Source organism: Medicago sativa, chromosome 7, assembly GCF_051527215.1.
Source record: "Medicago sativa cultivar Bolivia chromosome 7, Bolivia_mono, whole genome shotgun sequence".
NCBI lineage: Eukaryota > Viridiplantae > Streptophyta > Magnoliopsida > Fabales > Fabaceae > Medicago > Medicago sativa.
Genome location: NC_140755.1, coordinates 91649578 through 91674749, shown reverse-complemented (window position 1 = coordinate 91674749; position 25172 = coordinate 91649578). Strand labels below are relative to the sequence as shown.

Genomic DNA, 25172 nt, shown 5'->3' with positions numbered 1-25172 from the left:
AATAAAGGAATAAAATAGAATCAAAAGCAAGTGCTAAAAATTTAAATCGGGAGACACAAAGAAGGGAGTAGAGATTTTTATTTTTATTTTTTCAATTTCTTTTGCATTGCGAGTGTAGTGTGTGAAGAAGTTATTTTTCTTATTCATTTGCTGCACTTATGAAGCTTGTCGTCTTTCATTTCAAGCACCACTCTCATCTCTCTATTTTTTTTAACGAAAAAACAATGGCATGCATCTCATAAAAGTTGGAATGATCTATTTCCCGTGGCAAGTAATCGTTTTTTAAAAATATTTATACAGCAGCAATACTTCAAAAAAAAAAAATATACAATATTGGCTTGTAAAAGTTTTCAAATTAGTGAGCGGTGTGGGGACAATGCAAGATTAGAAGTGGGGGCAACACACAAAATTGTCCATTTATTAGTTATAACTAGACTCTAACCCGTGCTATGCACGGGTTTTATAGAGTTTCATATATAAGTATCATTTAGCGGAAGTAATCAAAGGTGGATATCAACACAATTAAAATGATAATTCATAGTGAACATTGTAATCAAAAGAAAATAATAGACAAAAGTTTGCACCAAGAAAATAATATATGAAACTGATATGTGGTTACAGAAAGAAAGAAAAAAAGAATAATGAAAAGAAGTTGTTAAGCGGTGACGAAAGGAAAAAAAAATAAGAAAAGGAACTGCTATGTAGTAATTGGGAAAAATATAAAAGGAACCACCAATAATAAAAAAGTAACTGCCATTGGAAAAGGAACCGCCAAGGTGATAGTGGCTTAAAAAAAGGCCTTACATATCTATTTTATAAGCAACAATATTTCAAAAATATGGTTGTGACCTAGTGGTAAAAGTTATGGAATGGTGGCATATTGTACCTGGTTCGATTCCTTGCAAACCCTTTTTTTCATAAAATTTCATAAAAATTCCCATAAAAAAGGGCGGGATTAGGGTTAATCAGGTTGATTGGAGACTGTCTAACATTTATATATATTAAGATTTAATGAGTATTACTTTTCCCATCCTATAGGATTCTCGTGCGCCCTAAGTTTTTTCCAAAAATGCTCTTGAGGTTTTCGGATTTCATAACCCGGAATGGTGTTTTCCTTTGTTAAAGGGTGAAAAAATGAGTTACGGATTTTTCCGGATTTTCAATGATAATTAAGTTTCACCAGCAATCATTACAAGAGCAAAACCCATCTTTAAAATGGTGAAAACAGTTTCTATCTCTTGCAATTTTTTCATGGTGCTGATGCAATCCGGATTACGTAATCCGGACTACAAATGGGCATTTTTGGAAATTTAACAGGGCGCGCGAGAAATCAACTGGGTGGAAAAAGTAATTCTCTAATTTAATTGAAGTCAGCTGCCCCCATTTCACATAGTGTATATCGGTCCCTGAGTCAAACAAGGAAGAAGTCCTACTAAAGAGGACCGATATTCCACTTAGGCATATCACAGCAAATCCTAAATGAACTAAACTATCAGAACAATAAAAGGCAAATACCAACCATTCCATGCAACTCTCTAAAAATAACCATTCAATTAGATTAGGTCCAAGTCTACTATCTAATTGAAGTAAAAACTAGTGCCTAAGTGAACAACAACTTAGAAATGCCAGAAGCTGCAATCCAACCATCCAGATTCACTCACTAGTTGCCATGCTACCTAACCAAAATTTCATTTCTTCAACAAAAGATTCAAAACCTACAACTGCTATATCAAATTAACAAGCATAGAGAAGTTTAGGATACCAATGCTGTTCTGAACACCTAATAAAGTGACAAAATTACTTACATGTTATTCTATCTATCTATCTATCTAGCAATCACATACTATTTGTCAGGTGCGGATTGCAAATTAGAAATATTTCAAGATGAATTGTGAGCAACATGTCTAAAATATGATACACTCCACCAAAATTACGTGTATAATGCATCTGAGATGTCCTTAAGCATGACCTTTAGATCATGGGGAATCTGTTCGCACTGAAAAACCTTGTAACGGACAGCCAAATCACATAGATGAGAACTCAGATTATCGGCGGAAGGGGTTGGAAACGAGAAAAACCTCACGACCTGCAAATGAAAATAAAATTAATTGGTATCAACAATTCAACAGCAAAAAGGGAAGGGAAGATAACTAAAATAGAAAACCAACCTCTTGAGTAACGTGAGGGTAGTAAGTAACATCGATCGGATCCCTAAAGAAGTAATTCTTTGAGATCTCCTTTTTGAATTTGGTCAAACTCGGAAGATCGTCACAATGATCAGCCGCATAACATAAACATGCCACTGGTTCAAGAAAGGCCCGAGGACAATTGCTAGTTGAATAAGATGAAATTAAACAAAAATTAGTATGGTAAAAATTTAAATAAAAGACTGCAATCTTTAAATAAGAATTTGAAGGTTTAAAAAATTTACATGTTCTCAAACAAAGTCTTGACATTATCAGATAGCATTGTTGCATAAACTGGTGCAATCTTACAGAAATCGATTTTCCGGTTCAGTTTACAGATGTATATTATCTAGAAAAAAGGAAGAAAAAAAATGTCAACATAACATTGGTAATTGTTTATTTAAAGGGGAAATTGCATTGACCTCCCCTCAATATTAATGGCACAAACCAAACCTTTCAACTCAATCTCATAGGTCAGTTTGATAATAAGTTCTTATCTTGTTAGCTTGTGTAACTTGACGGTGATTTTGAACATGAAGGTTCTATTGATTCTTTAGCAGCGTTAACATAGGTGGTCATTTTTTAGGATCACCGATAGCTTTTCTAGCATGTGTTTGCTTTCATGACAGAAACTTGGTTTTTAAAATGCATCACAACATCTGTTAATATATATAACATCTGTTAAAAATAGAGGTATAGAGATAAAACCTTGACATAGGCTAAACGAAGGTCGCCGTTGGCAATACAAGTAGCGGCATCTTTTTCACATTTGTAAATTGAATCCTTATGTTTAGGAATTGCTTTATTCATCTCTAAAACGGCTTCATCTAATATAAGTTTCCTATATAAAAAAAAAATCACATTACAATGTATTAAGAAGATACATTTTAAAATTCACAACAAATAGGTATAAGTGTTGACAGATGGTTTCAAAAATGGAAACAGAAGTATGCTCAGGAGTTACTAGTAAGATTTAAAATGGAAAACTCCAAGCCAGTCAAAAGTCCTATTGTGTCGGGAACAAAACTATCCAAAACAGATGAAGGGAAATATGTAGATGCTACTACTTATAAACAGATGGTAGGCAGTCTTATGCACCTTACAGTCACACGACCTGACATTGTTTTTGCTGTTAGTCTTATTAGTAGATTCATGGAGAAACCAGTTGAAAAGCACTTGATGGCAGCTAAAAGAATACTTAGATATGTTCAGGGGACTATTGAGTATGGAATCTACTACAAGAGATAGGAAAAGGAACAATTATTGGTATATACAGATAGTGATTATGCCGGGGACTTAGACGATAGAAAAAGCACATCAGGCTATATGTTTCTATTGGGAAGCGGAGCAATTTCCTGGTATTCTAGAAAGCAACCTGTGGTCACCTTGTCACACTACAGAAGCAGAGTTCGTTGCCGCAACAGTGTGTGTAAGTCAAGGAATTTGGTTGGGAAGAATCCTAAGTGAGTTAGGAGCATCTCTGCAGAAAAGAATGATAGTGTTCTGTGATAACACTTCAACAATCAAGCTATCAAAAAACTCAGGCATGCACGGGAGAAGCAAGCACATTGATGTGCGCTTTCATTTCTCAAGGAATCTTAGCAAAGATGGAATTATAGAACTAGTGCATTATGGTTCTGTTCATCAACTCTCTGATACTTTTGAAAGGCTTAGAAAGCAAATAGGAATGTGCAGGTTGTCTGAATTAAACTGATTGTGGAATACGACTCAGTTTAAGGGAGGATATGTTGTAGTTATGTTTTCACTGTCATAAACGGTGGGGATTGAAAATGCCCAAATTAGTTGTAAGCCTATTTAGCTGTTGTAACTGTAAGTGTCATAGTGAGTTTAGAAAACAAAACTATGTGAACCTGTGATGTAAAACACCCTATAAATGGAATTATCAATAATAAAGTGAATAAGGCTTTTGTATACAATTTCTGGTTTTACACAATGTTTCAGCAAAAAGTTGAATAAAGAGGTATAAGTGTTGAATTTACCATTTATCAGATCCTGTAGGTTTGGATTTCCCGAAGAGCTTTTGGCAAAAAGTCTTTGCCCTTTTTTTAAAAGCTTACAACACAAATAGATAGATAAATCAACGTTAACAGAGAGATTACACAAATGAAAATGCATTCAGTTTCAAATTAATGGGAAGTATACAAGTACAGAGGAGTAACAACCTCAATGATAAAACCAACTGAAAAAATAAAACTAGACACAAAATGAATCAACAAAACAAACAACACAGAATCATGTAATAGACCACAAAGTGAATCAACAAAACCAACAAAGAACAACAAAACAAACACTGAATCAGCTTAATCAAAACATGAGGAACTGAAAATTGAAACCCTAGAATCAACTGAATCCATTGAAGAAGAAGGAAAAATCAAAAACTGAACTATTATCACTACCTGAAAATGGAGGCATCGAAGAAGCCTGAAGGTTGCTGAAGATGATGGTTCGTGAAAGTTCCAACTCCTAAATGTAAGAAATCAGCACGAAGATGAGAAACCCTGAAATCTCTGAATCAACATTATTCACGCGGAAGTACCTTTTGAAGTTGAAGTTCGAAATGGAATTGGAATTGGAGTTTATCGTTTACATACTAATTTCATTCCCCGCTTTATTTCATATTATTATTATTTTAATTTTAATTTTGTATTTCTCCTTATCAAAGTATATATCATTTTTTCGTCAAAAAAAAAAAGTATATATCATTTTAGATATTTCACATGTATTAAAAAACGTCATTAATTTTCTATATAAAATAGGGTAATTATGAATTATTTTACAAAAATATAATTTCTCAATGGTATGAAAAACATATATTAAAAGAATTACTCCCTCCGTTATTTTATAATTATCATTTTTGCATAAATTTTTTGTTTCTAATTTCAATGCATCATTAAATGTTGTTTTACCTATATTATCCTAAGATATTTATTACAAAAGAGAAATATTTGAAATGATATATTAAACAATTAAGGTTATTATAGAAAAAAAGATAAATTGTTGTATCATTCAAAATGTGACAATTAAAAAGGAATATAGTGAATTGAAAAATATAAAGTAATAAATAGTAAATTACATAATAGAAAAATAAACATTAATTATTCATTGATATTGTAGAATGACATATAATTTAAAACAAACAAATTTTACTGTAATTACATATTACCGTCATCCTTAATTATAAGTCACTTTTGAGTTTTTTTTCTTTGTCTCTTTTTATAAGATTCCTTTCAAAGTTCAATGTGCATTAATTATTTCTTTACCACTATAACTTTATTTATGTTACATATTTTTCTGCAATATATATTAAATTTTCGATGAAAACATTAACTGATTCTCTCTCTCCTAAAGGGTAAACATGTAAAACAATAACAATTGTCAGTAAAATTAATTCAACAACCAACTTTTTTAATTCTCGTGTTGTTCTCAAAATGGTCTTATATTTCAGGGATGAATGTAGTATAATTTGAAACAGAGGGTGTATTTTTTTTTTTTTATGGTCTTGTTCATGAGTGCTTCCCGAACCACTCTTTAACATCTCAAATTTAGAAATTATTTATTTAAAAAGTTAAATATTACATATTTCAATATATTGAATATACAAATTTTCACAAAATCTTACTATTAAAAGGTCTTAAAGAGTGCATAGGGACGCTCGTTATTTTTGTAATTATGTCATTTAACTAAACAAAATTTATTTGTGTCCTTAAAACTTTTAAATTATTGGTAATTAGGTTCTTCAATTCAAGGACCAAAATTAAATTTATTCTAATGCGTTTAACGTCAGACTCGAAGAAACAATCGTCTTTAATGAAGACGACGAAGAAAATAAACCAATCGATCTCAAGGCCAAGAAAAAGGTCATGAAACCGATACCATACATATACTTCATCCTCATTTTCTTTGATGATGACCCTTTTTGAGGCGTCATAATAGGGTCTGAGAATCCTTGTTCTCTCATAATGGAGCTAATTTTTTGCTTGAGAGTAAATACATACTGTATTTGTTTGCTTGGACCCTATCATAGATGCCGAAAATTGTTCACATGATTGCTTGCCACAAATTCTCCATCTATGTGCAAGTCAGTCGGCTCGCGTAGCGCAGAAGGAAATAATTGCAAGAGAAGCCAGAAGTTCTTGACAAAATATTGTCAAAAATCTCCTTAATGGCAAGTTCATATTATAGGTTAAATACACCGCATGTAATTCAAAAGTGGTTCTTGTTAGGTTTTCAAACAACAAGTAGTGGTGTGCGTCTACTACACCAACCTAAACAAAACAACTATAAAATACATGTATCCCCTACCCAAAACAGACAAACTTAACGACAATTTTTCCGGTTACAAGCTATTATCCTTCATGGACGCATGCTTTAGTTATAACTTAATACATAGGTATCCAAAAGATTGGAAAAAACCACTTTATGACAAACAATACCTAATGTTGTTATAATTTTATACCATTGGGCTCAAGAACGCATGAGTCACATACCAAAAGAATAATGAACAAAACTTTAAAGAGAAAATAGGAGGCATGCTTGAAGTATACATGGACGACATAATCCTAAAGTTAAAAGACTGATTATAGAACACAAAGCACCTGGAAACCATGTTCTCTTAAGTCTGCAACCACAATACGAGACTTAACCCAAAAAATTATACCTTCTGACGGCCTAGGACCCATGCATGTAGAGGTCCAAAAAAAATATTTACCTGGGAGGGTGTATATAGAAATATTTGGTTTTTTTTGGGGGGGGGGGGGTATATATAGCAACATTCATCAAAAGGTCCCAAATATGTACATGATGGTTGAGCTGAAATTTGTTAATGTGTTTGGCACGATTTACTATATATTCCCTCGTATAGCATAAATATTTTGATATACACCCTCCCTATAAAAAAATTTGGTTGTTCTTTATAATGTGCAAAAAAAATATTATCAAAGAAATTAGTGATAGTTTTTTGAGACCTTTATTTCTAATAATGTGCCTCACTAATATCAAAAATATTGGTGATATTTATTATCCAAGAAATTGAAGTATACATGGACGACATAATCCTAAAGTTAAAAGACTGATTATAGAACACAAAGCACCTGGAAACCATGTTCTCTTAAGTCTGCAACCACAATACGAGACTTAACCCAAAAAATTATACCTTCAGACGGCCTAGGACCCATGCCGGTAGAGGTCCAAAAAAAATATTTACCTGGGAGGGTGTATATAGAAATATTTGGTTTATTGGGGGGGGGGGGGGGGGGGGGGGTATATATAGCAACGTTCATCAAAAGGTCCCAAATATGTACATGATGGTTGAGCTGAAATTATACCACGAGTGATTGTGCGTCTTGCATATGAGGGTGTATTTTGTTTATCTCTTTTTCCACGAGTGGTTGTGCGTCTTGCATATACTCGAGGAGAATAATATTTACGGTTAAAAAAAATCTATTGACCGTGTGAATATCATTTCTCTCAACTTCTCAGTTTTTGGATAATAATTAGAGTTTTACTTTTCCCACCCTATGTCTTTCCTCGCACACCCTATTTTTTCCCAAAATGCCCTTGAGTTTCCAGATTTCATAATCCGGAATGGTGTTTTCCTTTGTTAAATGGTGAAAAAAAATATGTTTTTCACCAATTCGGATTTTGTAATCCGGAAATCTAAAAAAATAGGGTGCGCTATTTGATTTTTTCGTATTATAGAATCGAACACCCCTAAACACCTTTTTTTTCATGGTGCTAATGCAATCCGGATTACGTAATCCGGACAGCACCAGCACCAAATCTGAACATGTTTATAACATGGATAGTCATTTTAAGGACAATACTAATCTTCCTAGCTTTCATCCTTGTGTTTTTATGATCAAGACTCCCTTAGAAGTGACTTCTTACGAGATTCCGCCCTCAAAATCCAAAATTCCATATTTAGACCCTTTTTTCATGGTGCTAATGCAGTCCGGATTACGTAATCCGGACAACATCAGCACCAATTCTGAACATGTTTGTAACATTGATAGTCATTTTAAGGACAATATTAATCTTCCTAACTCTCATCCTTGTGTTTTTATGATTTTATTTGACATGAATAAACCCTTTTTTTGGTTGTTTTTAAAAGCAAAATTCAAAATTGTTGAAATGAGAGAGATTATGATTGTTGATGCACCCTTTTCTTTTCATGATGCTGGTGCAATTCAGATTACGTAATCCGGACTACAAAGGGACATTTTTGAAAATTTTATAGAGCGCGCGAGAAGACAATAGAGTGGGAAAAGTAATACTTTAATAATTATTTGGTTGTATTCCAAGCCCATGCCATGGACCATGGTCAATTGGTCACTTCATAATTCATTCATATCATCCTTTGCCTTTTGTTGTTGTTTCAACTTTCAAGTTCCTCTTTTCTATCTCACATGATAAATGTTATGAACATCCTCTTTATAAGTTAGCAAGCCTACTCCCACTTGCATTTGACCAAAAAATCATTATAATTATTTGAAATCAGTTCTAAGTTGAAGGCTACTTTTGTAATTTTCAAATATATAATTTTAAAAACAAATATAAAAATACATTTTTTCCCAATCAACCCTTCACCGTAACAAAATTAATCCTTCACTGGCAAACTATTATTTTTTTCTTTAAGAAGCTTTTCATGTTCCAACAATCTTCATCAAAGCTTTCATACTCATCAAGTTGAATCTCTAATAATTTGATCTCAAAATTACGTTTCTCCATCTCAATGTTTCACAGTTTTTGCCAAATCTCAGGAAAGAAAAAAAATGCTTGATAGTATGAAACTAATTGATCTATTAATTGTTGTTTGGAATTGGGTCAGACCAATTTTTCCACACAGTTAAGTGTAATTTGGACCCTTAAAAAAAATGTAATTTGGAGTTTTTTCCCGTATAATTGATGTAATTTGGAGTGTAATTAATTTCGATTAACTGAGACTGGGAAAATATATTACTCATATGAGGAATTAACGTGCGAAAGTGGTTTTGTTTCCCCACAATTAAGTGTTTTGTCTTTGTTTTGACCCCAGTTGTGTTCTTGTTTTAATTAAGGGTTAATTATGTTTTTGGTCCCTACAAAATTGCGACCTTGTAAGTTTAGTCCTTACTTAATTTTAATAGCATTTTTAATCCCTACAAAAAATTTCTGCACTCAATATTAGTCTTTACTCAATCCAAATTTGTTTAATTTATGTTTAAACTCTTAAGTTTTTCAACAATTTTTTACAGGCGTGTTAAGAACGTTATTAAAAGGTCATCCGAAAAAAATATCGCAAAAATTTGATTTCCACGTCCATATTTTTGTTACTTATATCTTAAACTTTTGTCGTTTTAAAAAATTCATATTTAATTTATTTCATGTTAAAAAATTATAGATTTTAGTAAATGGACCTTTCATAGTGTTCTAAACTTGTATAAAAAGAATCGTTAAAAAATTTAAGAGTTTAAGGATAATTAAACAAAATTTATTTTAGCAGGGACTAAAATTATAAGTAAATTTTTTTTTTTGTAGGGATTAAAAATGCTATTAAAATTAAGTAAGGACTAAACTTACAAGGTCGCAATTTTGTAGGGACCAAAAACATAATTAACCCTTTAATTAATTAAAGGGACCAAAAATTATAGATTTTAGTTAAAAAATTTAAGAGTTTAAGGATAATTAAACAAAATTTATTTTAGCAGGGACTAAAATTATAAGTAAATTTTTTTTTGTAGGGATTAAAAATGCTATTAAAATTAAGTAAGGACTAAACTTACAAGGTCGCAATTTTGTAGGGACCAAAAACATAATTAACCCTTTAATTAATTAAAGGGACCAAAAATTATAGATTTTAGTAAATGGACCTTTCATAGTGTTCTAAACTTGTATAAAAAGAATCGTTAAAAAATTTAAGAGTTTAAGGATAATTAAACAAAATTTATTTTAGCAGGGACTAAAATTATAAGTAAATTTTTTTTTGTATGGATTAAAAATGCTATTAAAATTAAGTAAGGAGTAAACTTACAAGGTCGCAATTTTGTAGGGACCAAAAACATAATTAACCCTTTAATTAATTAAAGTAAACTTACAAAACAGCCCTTCATTTAAAACTGGTTTAATCAGTAACTAGTGGGTATTTTGGTTAAAAGCAAGTGGGAGTAGGCTTGCTAACCTACTCCATCAGTTTTAAAATGTGTGTCACTTCAGTAAAAAAATTGTTTCAAAATAAATATTATTATAAGTTTTTAATGAAATAATAACTTTTTCCTTCTAATTGTGCTATCTAGTTAATATTATGTACACTACTTCTAAAGTATTACTTTTATTTTAGTGGAAAACAAACCAATATTTAATAAAGATAATTTGGTAAAATGACAATTCTATTTCTTATAATCATTGCATTTCTTAATATATGTGTAAAAACTTTAAACGACAATTATTTTAAAACGGAACTAGTATTTGTTGGACTTAAAAATAATCGGGGAATCAAAAGTAACTTATAATTGTATTTTTTAGAGGGACTTATAATTGTTTTTCTTATGATGTTTTGGGAGATAACGGTCGTGGATGGCTCATATTTGGTTTAAAAAATACTGTAGACTATAGGCGCGGGAAATATTAATGGATTTCATATATTCGCGCCTAGGAAACGATGACGTTTTTGTATGAATGAAATGAAAGTGTTCGCGCCATTTTTTTTTCGATTTTGGAGCTGGTTCCCACCGTTTGTTCCCGCTACCTTTTCATGTTTTTTTTTGTTTGAATTTCTTAGCTTGGTCAACATTTTATTATTAGCTTAATTGCAATTTTGTTCAATCAAGTTTTTCTATTATGTGGATTTCATTTCTCTATTTTAAAGTGGAACAGTTTTGGTCTCTTATTTAGATTTTCCAACTAAAAAAATTGGTAGTGTTATATGTTTTTAAATGACGTGATTTATAATATAATGATGAGAAAATATCACGATATGTTGTCAATTTCTTAAATAAAAAATACTTTGATGAAAAGATTAAAATTGCCAGATTTTAAAATAAGAGGAACAAAACAGCAATTAAATATTATAAACAAATGTTTCAAATTTTATTTTATTATGGGATAGATTTTTTTTAATATGAAGAAAAGATTAAAATTGCCATTTTTTTTTGTAAAATTGACAATACTTTTTTGATAAAAAATGGAATAAACAAACTACGAGATAGATTTTTTTTAAGGAACTATGAAATAGATGTCACCGCTTTTTATTGTATCTCATACTCCCTCCGTCCTAAATTATAAGAAAAGAACTCATTTTCTTTTTCCCAAATTATAATAAAAAAAGACTAGCTTTTATCGTATTTAATTATGTTTTTTCAAAAAATAATCTTTTCCAAAGAGAAATTAAATGCAATTTGCATTCATTATGCTATCCCTTTCATTTTCTCTATAACTAATAACCAATAAAAATTGTTTCTACATCTTTCTATGAAACTTATTCCAAGGATAACACAAGAAACTATACTACAAACTACAATATTTTAGTTTTCTTAATAAGTGTGAAAATAATTTTTTAACTTATAATTTGGGACAGAGGGAGTATTTTTGAATAATCAAATAGTAGTAATAGACTTTCATACCATTCATTTAATTACACACCATTAATTAAAAAACAATGATATATATACATCTCTAATTTCTACACACTCATTTAGCACCTCATTTTGATTGTATTTCTTTATTTTCGTATCACGTCATTAGCATATTAGATTTATCACATCACTCTCTCAAGTTAAGAAACAATTTTAGTTGTCCGTAAATCTTTTTTTAAATTTAATCACACCCTTGCGAAATTATCTAGACACGCCCAACATTTAATCAACAATAAATTTTTTTAATACCTGCATTCAATTGAGTCATATTGTTATCACTCTATTATTATGTTAGTCTATATTTTGTTCAATTTCATCCTCAAAATGTTCACGGTGTTCAGTATGGTGGAGGGAAGAGAGACCATTCCAGGGAAATAAGCTTGATTCGATATCCAACATTGCAACCTTGCCAAGTCTCTCACACAAGCTAATTTTTGTTTGATCAGGGTGCGTATCACATTTTGGATCTTTAATCGATTCTCTAATGTGGAAAACAAATTACACCATAGATATATCAACATCACAAACGGAGACGAGGTTAACTTTTCAAAACCGTTCAACAATATATATATATATATATATATATATATATATTTTGTTTATAAAAAACACAGATTTGGAATTAGAGTTCCTAATTTTTTTCAAAATTGAAGAAATTGTTGATAAGGATGATGTTTTTTAGATTTGTAAATATTGTAAGATAGGGGTGAGGTGAATATGAATGAAGCAGTTTGCTAGGTTTTTTCTTGGTTCAATGCATCTAGTGAGGAAGATGAGCATAAATAAATTAAAAATTATTTATTTTACTTTATTTATTTATTTTTTCAAAATCAAATGTTTAGTCATAATATTTTTGTGTATGACTCTTCACGTTACTGTTAATTGACCATAAATCTTGAATTTAATTAACAGAATGGATATGGAAATAACTAACACACAATTTAATCAAATTAAATGATTGATATGATTTTTTTTTTTTTTTAGGTGTCAATATGAATCCTAAAAGGGTCTTTCTAACTTGATCCTAATGGTACAAGATAAGAAAATGTGAAAATTTAATCTTGAAAATTGTGCATTTATAATCTCAAAAGTATAAAAAAAAAATAATCAATGCAACATTTATTTTTGGATCATTACCTTGTGTCATAAGGGGATAAGTTAACATTTTCCATTCTGAAATTAAGATAAAGAAACAAAAATATATTTAAGCCAAAAAATTAACTAGAAAAGAAATAAACTAAACCTAGCCCTTGATAATTAACCATGTAAAAAAAGCCGTTGATTGCATGCACAACCATAATTAAAAGTCTTTGAGATTTTGATGATCCACTTAGTGCTAGTGCTAGGATCAAAATCATCTCGATTTCTCAAAAGAAATAAATAGTTCCATTTGAAGTATATTGGTGGATCCCCTTTCCCATACCATATCCCTGGGGTGGTGAAGCTGAGAGAGGAAGCCCCTACCCCTAGCGGCGGCGGCGCCGGGGGGGGGGGGGGGGGGGGTGGGGGGTGTTAGGTTACCATCCTCTAATATAGAATAAAGTGCCTATTAAGGGACTTAATAGGCCCCTCTAATGGTATACCACCTAAAGGCTATTTACCACCTGTTTGTCTCCTATGAAGTATATGGGCCTGTAGCTCTTCTCTTTCGGTGTAGCTACAGTCCCTCGTCTAGAGGTTTCGTTATTACGTGTCTGCTATGCAAACGAAAATCGAGATGTAGTAGAGCCCTTACTCTATTCCTCGAAGGAATAGCGGGCTCGTCACTGAGAACTCAATTCTTATCTCGCCTTCGGAGAGATAAGAGGAATTTACTCCAAGTAAAGCTTGGAATCTCGCCCGGGGGGCTCCCTTGCTTATCGGTCAGGAACTCGGAGTTCCTTCCCTTGTTGATATAGGAAATCGGTCAGTCACTCGGAGTCCAAGCATGGATCTTAATAAATATAGGATCCCTAAAACTAGTATTTGATCTATAAATTGACTAATTAGAGAAATCGGTCATACCGTCTACTAGGGTCCAATCAAAGTAAGTGCAAAGTCCTGATTGATTCAACACAAAAAATTGTTAGCACTTATAGAGTTTAAACCTAAAATCTAGAGGAATACACTATTTAATCTCAAATCTACACCATCATATCAATCTTCAAATGTTTTTCTCATAAAACCCTCAATTTTTTCCGGAGAGATCAAACTTGGATCATGGAACCCTCAATGTTTTATCTCAATCTCGGAAACTCCTTACTATAATGTTAACCCCTATTTTAAAAAAGTCTTAACACATTAAGCATTACTGACACATCGCAGCTAATATCTATGAACACGTGCAAGAAAAACTAAAGATTTAGTAAAATCCTTGTTATTGTTTTCATCGTGTTTTTTATTTTTGGAGTACTATTGCAGGGCTGTAGAGAACATTTTCAACCAACAAAACACTATCCTGTCAAGAATTATGAAACCTTTAAATTATGTCCGGGTCGAATGATAGGAAAGGATAAAAACATTATATATATATATATATATATATATAGCTAAGAATAAATATAGGATAGAGACATGTACATTGGGTCTTGGTAGTATTGCAATTTGCAAATGGTCAATGATGACAATTAAAAAGGGAACAGAGCGTAGGTAGCGTACAACATTTTGTGCACTGTGAATATATCATGTCATCTTCAAGATAAGTTAAATGTCAACACCAAGCGAAACCACAAAGAAAGAAAGATACGAAAAATGTGGAAAACACAAGAAGTGCAGGCAAAACAAAAATATGACAAGTTCCTTATTTGTTTTCGGCCCCAATTAAGATTTACTTAGGTCATGCAAAATGGACGATACATAACTTTAGGGAGGTAGAAGACAAACTTCTAAAATCAAATTGTCCGTCCTTAAACATATCAAAAAACTCATAAGAAAAAGCCAGCCACCTTGCATGATTCCAACATAAGAGCCAACACAACTTTTTATCCAACATCATGGAAGCGGTTGAAGAAAAAGGCCCCGCAAATGGGAAAGAAGATTACACTCAAGATGGAACAGTAGACCTAAAAGGTAGACCTGTTTTAAGATCAAAGACTGGACGATGGAAAGCTTGCTCCTTCATAGTAGGTAAAGTGAGGCGTTTTGTGGCTTCGTGCATATTTGGACACACTATACACTAGGATCGATGGAATCCTCTACAGTTTTGACGACTGAAATATACTTTATAATTTTGACAAAATTATAGTGTCATTGTGGTTTTGATAAACTTACGTGTCAATCTAAACATACATAGTTTTATCTTTTTATAGATACCTTAATATTTTTCTCTTTTTTCCATTTTATTGTTTTCATATATAGCAACATGAATGAATCATTATGGATCTTTGTGTATAGGGTATGAAGTGTTTGAGAGGATGGCTTACTACGGGATAGCATCAAACTTAGTGAATTATCCAACAAACAAGCTCCATGAGGGTACTGTGGAATCTTCAAACAATGTTAGCATCTGGGCGGGTTCGATGTGAATGATGCCACTTGTAGGAGCTTACATCGCCGATGCTTATTTTGACAGCTATTGGAACTTTGTAATTGCATCGTGCATTTATCTTTTGGTATGTAGTGATGTTATTTTCATCATTTGAATATATGCTACTTAGAGGCAGCTAAAATTATTGGATGAACATTATGATTGGGGGGTGGTGGGGGGGGGGGGGGGGGGGTCCATAAACAAGATCATATGTAACAATAGAACAAGTAACCGTCAGAAATTCACAATGGCAAATTTGACACATCATAACCCGAAACTTGACGGTGAGTATATCCCAGCTGAATCCGAATCATATAGGCTCACTTACATTTATATTTTCTAACATTCTCTCACACGAAGAAAGGAATAGGTCACGATCATTTAGTATGTTATTTATGTGATTAAAAACAGACAAACAGACAAACCATTTTTTGTTTGGCCACAGGGAATGTTTGTTGACTCTAGCTGTTTCAGTAACATCTTTGTCGCCACCACAATGTGCACGAGGAGTTGCTTGCCCAAGGGGATCGCCATTGCAAAGGGGTATTTTCTTCCTTGCATTGTACATCAGTGTTGTAGGAACAGGAGGAACCAAGCCTGCCATTTCTACAATGGAAGCAGACCAATTTGACAGTTTGAGCCTAAAGAGAGGACCTTATCAGCTTTCCTTCTTCAATTAGTGGTTTTTTAGCATTTTCCTTTGTACCCTTTTTTCCAACACTTTGGTAATCTACATACAAGACAGTGGGTTGGGCCCTAGGATATGGCCTTCCACGGAACACCTAAACCCAAACCAACCAACCCTTAGTAAAAACTCAACCAAAATAATGAGGCCGAAATATACTTGTGGACAGACGACTAGACTGCCTACTCTAGCATACCCCTGCCTCACTACCCCAACCGCCTAGACAATCAGCTGCCACACATGCTAAAACCAGCAGAACCGCAAAACAAAAACTCAGAACAGTCACTAAACTACCGCCCTACCGCAGAAACAAAAACCAGAAGGCAGACACAGACAAATAACCCAAGCAGCAGGAACAAAACCGGCCTACAACACAGTAAAGCCAAAAACAATAACCGCACAGCACAGCAGCCCAAACAAATGCCAAAATACAAAACCATGACATTGGAATTGAGTAAAACCCAAACAGCAACTCCATCAAACAAAATTCCACCAATCCTGCTACCTGAGATACACCAACTGCACTAAACCTTCATCCCTTATCTCTCACCATCAACATGTAAAATTTGAAGACACACTCCCGTCTGAGCTAGGCCAGCTAAGGGAACTTTAACATGTTAGAAAAACTGTTAATTGAAAAGAAAAAAATACTATCCGAAACACGGATCAAAGAAGAGTGGGGAACCTCTCCCTGGTTTTTGGAAATCGACATCAAAAAGTGTTTTCGCACCATCAACCGACATTGACTCGTCCCAATCTTTAAGGAAGAGATCGACGAACCCAAGTTCTTTCACTCCATTCATAAAGTCTTTTACAAATTTTACAAAATTATTTGTATAACCCCAATGAGATGTTGGTAAGGAGTATATTTAGATCTGGAGGAAATTCTTCCCACTGGTAGACCTTATACCGTACAGCTATATCCAATAAAAGACCGTTCATTTGAAGTTGGGAGGGGGTTGGAAACTTCAAATTCCTCCTTATCTGCAAAAGAAATATAAATTTATTTTTTAGAAACAACTAATTTTATTCAATAAACACTATCATTAATTATGTAAAAGAATAGAATGAAACATGTAAAGTCTTGTTTATTCGACTGAAACATAAAAAGTCTAGTAAAATAAAAAATCAAATTGTGCCAATGAAAATAATACTGAAATGATAAATTCAACCAACCAAATGAACTTCATGTAAGACTATCATCCAATTTGTTTTTTTTCTTTTACATAATAAGAAAAACAATCATAATCACCTCTATGAACTATATGTGGACCACACCATATAACTTTGCTTCTTTCATTTTGACATTTGTGCCTTAATGACAGAAGCTTTATTTTAACTAGAACACAACAAAATCACGGCCAGCAAAAACAGAATACAAAGGGCACCAGCTAGACCCTTCAAAAAGCGCTAAACAGTAAACAGCAGAAAGCAGCCTAGCCTAAAACGCTAACAGCAGAAGCGCTATAACAGTCCAGCACCAGAAACAAAGAAGTGAGGCTGCCATATGCAAACTAGCAGAAAAACCAGCACAGCTAACGGCAGGCGCAGCATACCCCAGCCTCAACCTTTGCGATGCAAACTCGCCAAAACTGCTCCCTTATCGCAAAGACACTTTTGGATTCAAACACCATTCATAGAACAAACAAGCCGGCACCTTCAACCGACTCAAAGTCCATCTCCACGACAAAACCTTAATAGCCTCCACTATCTCGTCCACTTCACAAGTTGAATTATTGAAAATTCGATAATTTTTCGCCCTCTGTATACTCTAAACCGCAAGAAATATAAATTTATTTTTTAGAAACAGCTAATCTTATTCAGCAAACACTATCATTAATTATGTAAAAGAATAGAATGAAACATGTAAAATTATGTAAAAGAATAGAATGAAACATGTAAAGTCTTGTTTATTAGACTGAAACATAAAAAGTCTAGTAAAACAAAAAATCAAATTGTGCCAATGAAAATAATACTGAAATGATAAATTCAACCAACCAAATGAACTTCATGTAAGACTATCATCCAATTTGTTTTTTTTCTTTTACATATAAGAAAAACAATCACAATCACCTCTATGAACTATATGTGGACCACACCATATAACTTTGCTTCTCTCATTTTGACATTTGTGCCTTAATGACAGAAGCTTTATTTTAATTAGAACACAACAAAACTCGCGGCTAGCAAAAACAGAATACAAAGGGAACCAGCTAGACCGCTCAAAAAAGCGCTAAACAGTAAACAGCAGAAAGCAGATTCAACCTTTACGAATCCTATTATTACTCGCAGCACCATTCCAACCCTCCCAAAGCAAGAAAAGATTCAACGGTAACACAAGTTAAAACCAAGCCATCTCCACAAACTATTCCACACCTCCATGGCAAACACACAATGAATAAACAAATGATACGCCGACTCAATATTCCTCTCACACAAAACACAATTATCAGAAGAGGTTGACTAAACAAGAAATATAAAATTAATTGTGAACATCAAATAAGTTGACTGAACAAGAACTAAAATCAACCTCTTCAGTAATAGCGGGATGAAAAGTCGACATCAATGAGGATCTAACGCCATATTTCTTGAGCACTTCCTTTTTGAACCTAGCTAGACTTGTCATCTCGTGGAACCGATCAGCTGCATAAGATAGTCCTGTCATAGCTGCAACCAAGTCCTCAGGACATTGGCTAGTCGTGTAAAAATAAAATAAACAAATTAGTATATTAAAAAGTTTACTAGGTTTCAATATTTAAATAAAAGTTTAATGGTTTAAAGTAATCAACCTGTCCTCAAATACAGCATCCACTCTTCGAGCAAGATTTTCCGAATAAATCCATCCAGTCTCTAAAAAGGCAATTCTCCTTCTTATCTCAACAATTCTCAGCATCTAAAAATAAGTAAACTATTAATATAAAATGAATGATTATTGTTAAGATTCATGATATCAGAGGAAAAAGAGAGAAAAGCTTAAGAAAATGTTGTATTGGAAACAATGACAAGGATACAAGTGAGCAAGTTGGTTACAAATAAATTCTCCTTCTACCTTATATACTAACTAGCTAAATGACTCTAACTGGAATGTGTTCACAACACTTCCGGCTTGGGACGAGCAATATCAAAAACACAATACACTCAAAGTAATCCTTGTATTATCATGTACAAAGTAGACCAACATCCTTGCTACCATTCCTTCAAAACTGTCAGCAAGGTAGCTCAACTAATGCCACTAGACCACAAAACTGAATAGAAACATCAACTCCTTCACAAATTCTAATATGAGAAACTCAAACTGTCAACAAGATAGTATCAACATCCATTCCAAAACATGGCAATTCCAATAGTATATAAATCCAATAATCCAATCACAAACTAGAAAAGTCAACAATGATTGCAGAACCTTGTGCTACTAAAATCCGAACAATCCCTCCAACATAGTAGAGATGAGTAAGCAATGCTTCACCAAGCCAAATCCAAACAACTTTTGAACTCAGACAGTAAACTAATCGAAGCCATAAGGCAAAACGCTTAACCATTAAGCAGAAGCCATAACTCAAGGCTTAACCACTTAACAGAAGCAAACGTTAATAAAAGCCAACAAAGGGCATAATGCTTAACCACCATAGGGCAGAAGTGAAAAAGAAAATATGAAGAATGCTTAACCACCATAGGGAAGAAGCGGAAAAGAAAATATGAAGAATGCTTAACCACCATAGGGCATAAGCGAAAAAGAAAATATGAAGAATGCTTAACCACCATAGAGCAGAAGCATGCTTAACCACCATAGAGCAGAAGCATGAAACAAGGCTTAACCATTCATGACAGAAGATCATATGAATTCTTAACCACTATGGATAGAAGCTCACCACAAAGCCAATAAGGCTAATCAACAACAAGAGACGAAATTACCAACAAAAAAAACGATATGTACCAGAAGCCTCATCAAATACCAGTTGAGCAAATAATCTTTTGAGTAAGAACTTGCATATGTCTTCCACCCATTGATCTCAGACCACTAAACACATGATTGCTCAGCAAACCACACTAACAAATTGTAACAGCCCCACTAAAAGATGTAATAGCAGCAGTAGCATATCATAAAACTCAAATTTGTCTTCAATTTTTCACATTTGCAAACATCAGTAAGTATAAGCCAAACATCAGCACCGAAGACTTTGAAATATCTCAGTAACCAAAGTGTGGAGGAAGAACTAGTATGTAACTCTTGCTTAACCATATATTGGTGCTTGCACCAGTAAAACCATATGCAGTCATAAAGAAATCCAGCTCAAAAAGGAGACTAAAACCAATAAGAATTCCAACCCAATATCAAAGTTGAACAAGCTATGGCAGAATGGTTATATCTTAATAACCAAAGACAAAGTATAAACCATAGCAACAAGAACGTAATAATCAACCAAAATTGATTCTTCAAAGAACATGAGAGACTAACTCACTATGTAGCAAAATGCCAAGAGTACCAAATTGACACAACGATTCATATGTAGGGCGAATACTTTGCGTGGATCTTCAACACAAACAATACTCCCAGCTGATAGAACGTGAAAATAAGGGGACCAGCCAGCTTTCCCAATCAAGAGTTGAATAAAAAAACTCAAAAATCTGTCTTCAATCTTCACACAAAAAAACAGAGAGGTAACAAGGATAGAACCAACGACAAAATCCAAATCCAAACTTGACTAGTTTCAAGTGATCAAGTAGAACAATATGAAATGCATTTATCAGTGACCTTCCATGGACAATTAGCAAAGAAAATTCAATCCCAAAATGATAAGTCATTGGTTTGACAACAAACATATCAATCCAAGAGAATGAGAGAATAAACCTTCAGTAGTTGCAAGAAGAATCACACATGAGCTGCAATACGCAGAACTGAGTTGAACAATTCGAAGAACACGGCGCACTGACCCGAGCGAACAACATCAACGATGGAGCACCGATCACAAAGCCAATTCGATGATTCTCCAAAACCGTTCAAATTTAAGAAGTAATGTATGACAACAGAAATTTGTGTCTTTGTCACCATCAAGAACCAAAAGTATATGAACATGAATGATTAACCATAGAGTGAAACTCAAAATGAAATCGAGATCAAAACTGAGACGAAGATTCCAGTTGAGCGAAGAAAAATCATAGTGATTTGGGAAGAAATAGACAGCAAATTTTAATCGAATCTAAACCAAAGAAATTTGTGAAAAATAGCAAAGAATCAATGAATCAGAACAAATCAATTTGCAAACAACACACAGAAATGAGTGAAACTAGAATCAAGAACTCAATCGGAAACGAAATTGAAAAGGATGTTGAATCCGTGAAACAAAAATTTGTCGAAAAAGATGTTTGAACTAAAATGAAAAATTGAACGAAATCAAGAACACAGATGAGGAAAGAATAGCTGAGAATTGAATTTTCTCGAGAAAATGGCAGCGGGATTGTGATTGAGGAAACCATGGCTCTGATACCAAGTTAAGATTCATGATATCAGAGGAAAAAGAGATAAAAGCTTAAGAAAAAATTTGTATTGGAAACAATGAGAATGATACAAGTGAACAATTTGGTAAACAAATAAATTCTCCTTCTACCTTATATACTAACTAGCTAAATGACTCTAACTATCCATACTTCAACAATTATTTATATAAAAAATGTGATACAGTCATATAGAGATAGATACTACCATGTCATTGGCTTTAGCTTTCTTTCCTGCAGCCATCAAAACTGCCTCTTCTTCCTCAAGATTATGAAGTTCACTCTCAAGAAGAGGAACTGCTTTTTTCATTTGAATGGTTGCTTCATCTAATATAAGTTTCCTATATAAAAAAAAAAAAATCACATTACAATGTATTAAGAAGATACATTTTAAAATTTACAACAAATAGGTATAAGTGTTGACAGATGGTTTCAAAAATGGAAACAGAAGTATGCTCAGGAGTTACTAGTAAGATTTAAAATGGAAAACTCCAAGCCAGTCAAAAGTCCTATTGTGTCGGGAACAAAACTATCCAAAACAGATGAAGGGAAATATGTAGATGCTACTACTTATAAACAGATGGTAGGCAGTCTTATGCACCTTACAGTCACACGACCTGACATTGTTTTTGCTGTTAGTCTTATTAGTAGATTCATGGAGAAACCAGTTGAAAAGCACTTGATGGCAGCTAAAAGAATACTTAGATATGTTCAGGGGACTATTGAGTATGGAATCTACTACAAGAGATAGGAAAAGGAACAATTATTGGTATATACAGATAGTGATTATGCCGGGGACTTAGACGATAGAAAAAGCACATCAGGCTATATGTTTCTATTGGGAAGCGGAGCAATTTCCTGGTATTCTAGAAAGCAACCTGTGGTCACCTTGTCACACTACAGAAGCAGAGTTCGTTGCCGCAACAGTGTGTGTAAGTCAAGGAATTTGGTTGGGAAGAATCCTAAGTGAGTTAGGAGCATCTCTGCAGAAAAGAATGATAGTGTTCTGTGATAACACTTCAACAATCAAGCTATCAAAAAACTCAGGCATGCACGGGAGAAGCAAGCACATTGATGTGCGCTTTCATTTCTCAAGGAATCTTAGCAAAGATGGAATTATAGAACTAGTGCATTATGGTTCTGTTCATCAACTCTCTGATACTTTTGAAAGGCTTAGAAAGCAAATAGGAATGTGCAGGTTGTCTGAATTAAACTGATTGTGGAATACGACTCAGTTTAAGGGAGGATATGTTGTAGTTATGTTTTCACTGTCATAAACGGTGGGGATTGAAAATGCCCAAATTAGTTGTAAGCCTATTTAGCTGTTGTAACTGTAAGTGTCATAGTGAGTTTAGAAAACAAAACTATGTGAACCTGTGATGTAAAACACCCTATAAATGGAATTATCAATAATAAAGTGAATAAGGCTTTTGTATACAATTTCTGGTTTTACACAATGTTTCAGCAAAAAGTTGAATAAAGAGGTATAAGTGTTGAATTTACCATTTATCAGATCCTGTAGGTTTGGATTTCCCGAAGAGCTTTTGGCAAAAAGTCTTTGCCCTTTTTTTAAAAGCTTACAACACAAATAGATAGATAAATCAACGTTAACAGAGAGATTACACAAATGAAAATGCATTCAGTTTCAAATTAATGGGAAGTATACAAGTACAGAGGAGTAACAACCTCAATGATAAAACCAACTGAAAAAATAAAACTAGACACAAAATGAATCAACAAAACAAACAACACAGAATCATGTAATAGACCACAAAGTGAATCAACAAAACCAACAAAGAACAACAAAACAAACACTGAATCAGCTTAATCAAAACATGAGGAACTGAAAATTGAAACCCTAGAATCAACTGAATCCATTGAAGAAGAAGGAAAAATCAAAAACTGAACTATTATCACTACCTGAAAATGGAGGCATCGAAGAAGCCTGAAGGTTGCTGAAGATGATGGTTCGTGAAAGTTCCAACTCCTAAATGTAAGAAATCAGCACGAAGATGAGAAACCCTGAAATCTCTGAATCAACATTATTCACGCGGAAGTACCTTTTGAAGTTGAAGTTCGAAATGGAATTGGAATTGGAGTTTATCGTTTACATACTAATTTCATTCCCCGCTTTATTTCATATTATTATTATTTTAATTTTAATTTTGTATTTCTCCTTATCAAAGTATATATCATTTTTTCGTCAAAAAAAAAAAGTATATATCATTTTAGATATTTCACATGTATTAAAAAACGTCATTAATTTTCTATATAAAATAGGGTAATTATGAATTATTTTACAAAAATATAATTTCTCAATGGTATGAAAAACATATATTAAAAGAATTACTCCCTCCGTTATTTTATAATTATCATTTTTGCATAAATTTTTTGTTTCTAATTTCAATGCATCATTAAATGTTGTTTTACCTATATTATCCTAAGATATTTATTACAAAAGAGAAATATTTGAAATGATATATTAAACAATTAAGGTTATTATAGAAAAAAAGATAAATTGTTGTATCATTCAAAATGTGACAATTAAAAAGGAATATAGTGAATTGAAAAATATAAAGTAATAAATAGTAAATTACATAATAGAAAAATAAACATTAATTATTCATTGATATTGTAGAATGACATATAATTTAAAACAAACAAATTTTACTGTAATTACATATTACCGTCATCCTTAATTATAAGTCACTTTTGAGTTTTTTTTCTTTGTCTCTTTTTATAAGATTCCTTTCAAAGTTCAATGTGCATTAATTATTTCTTTACCACTATAACTTTATTTATGTTACATATTTTTCTGCAATATATATTAAATTTTCGATGAAAACATTAACTGATTCTCTCTCTCCTAAAGGGTAAACATGTAAAACAATAACAATTGTCAGTAAAATTAATTCAACAACCAACTTTTTTAATTCTCGTGTTGTTCTCAAAATGGTCTTATATTTCAGGGATGAATGTAGTATAATTTGAAACAGAGGGTGTATTTTTTTTTTTTTTTTATGGTCTTGTTCATGAGTGCTTCCCGAACCACTCTTTAACATCTCAAATTTAGAAATTATTTATTTAAAAAGTTAAATATTACATATTTCAATATATTGAATATACAATTTTTCACAAAATCTTACTATTAAAAGGTCTTAAAGAGTGCATAGGGACGCTCGTTATTTTTGTAATTATGTCATTTAACTAAACAAAATTTATTTGTGTCCTTAAAACTTTTAAATTATTGGTAATTAGGTTCTTCAATTCAAGGACCAAAATTAAATTTATTCTAATGTGTTTAACGTCAGACTCGAAGAAACAATCGTCTCTAATGAAGACGACGAAGAAAATAAACCAATCGATCTCAAGGCCAAGAAAAAGGTCATGAAACCGATACCATACATATACTTCATCCTCATTTTGTTTGATGATGACCCATTTTGAGGCGTCATAATAGGGTCTGAGAATCCTTGTTCTCTCATAATGGAGCTAATTGTTTGCTTGAGAATAAACACATATTTGTTTGCTTGGACCCTATCATAGATGCCGAAAATTGTTCACATGATTGCTTGCCACAAATTATCCATCTATCTGCAAGTCAGTCGGCTCACGTAGCGCATGAGGAAATATCCTTATTGCAAGCTAATTGTTTGCTTTAGCAATTATCTCTG

General features: G+C 32.8%; 2 protein-coding genes across 3 annotated transcripts; both read right to left on the bottom strand.

The window, feature by feature from the left end:
* Positions 1–1707: 1707 nt before the first annotated feature.
* On the bottom strand, positions 1708–4776 carry LOC146910226 (uncharacterized). The gene is made up of 6 exons (XM_085726980.1): positions 4604–4776; positions 4187–4259; positions 2895–3027; positions 2432–2535; positions 2169–2331; positions 1708–2086 (listed from the first exon to the last, which is right to left on the bottom strand). The coding sequence occupies exons 1-6, from the start codon at positions 4617–4619 to the stop codon at positions 1931–1933; spliced, it is 645 nt and encodes a 214-aa protein (XP_085583106.1). The 5' UTR covers positions 4620–4776; the 3' UTR covers positions 1708–1930.
* A 10757-nt stretch (positions 4777–15533) lies between these two features.
* LOC146910225 (uncharacterized) lies at positions 15534–23581 on the bottom strand. 2 transcript variants are annotated; one of them, XM_085727735.1, is made up of 6 exons: positions 23419–23581; positions 23002–23074; positions 21707–21839; positions 18795–18898; positions 18536–18698; positions 15534–16989 (listed from the first exon to the last, which is right to left on the bottom strand). In XM_085727735.1, exons 1-6 carry the CDS (start codon positions 23432–23434, stop codon positions 16834–16836), a joined length of 645 nt encoding a protein of 214 aa, XP_085583861.1. In that variant the 5' UTR covers positions 23435–23581; the 3' UTR covers positions 15534–16833. The 2 variants fall into 2 exon arrangements, with proteins under 2 accessions (XP_085583861.1, XP_085583862.1); XM_085727736.1 differs by lacking the exon at positions 23002–23074 and having other exon boundaries at positions 23419–23569.
* Between the last annotated feature and the right edge of the window lie 1591 nt (positions 23582–25172).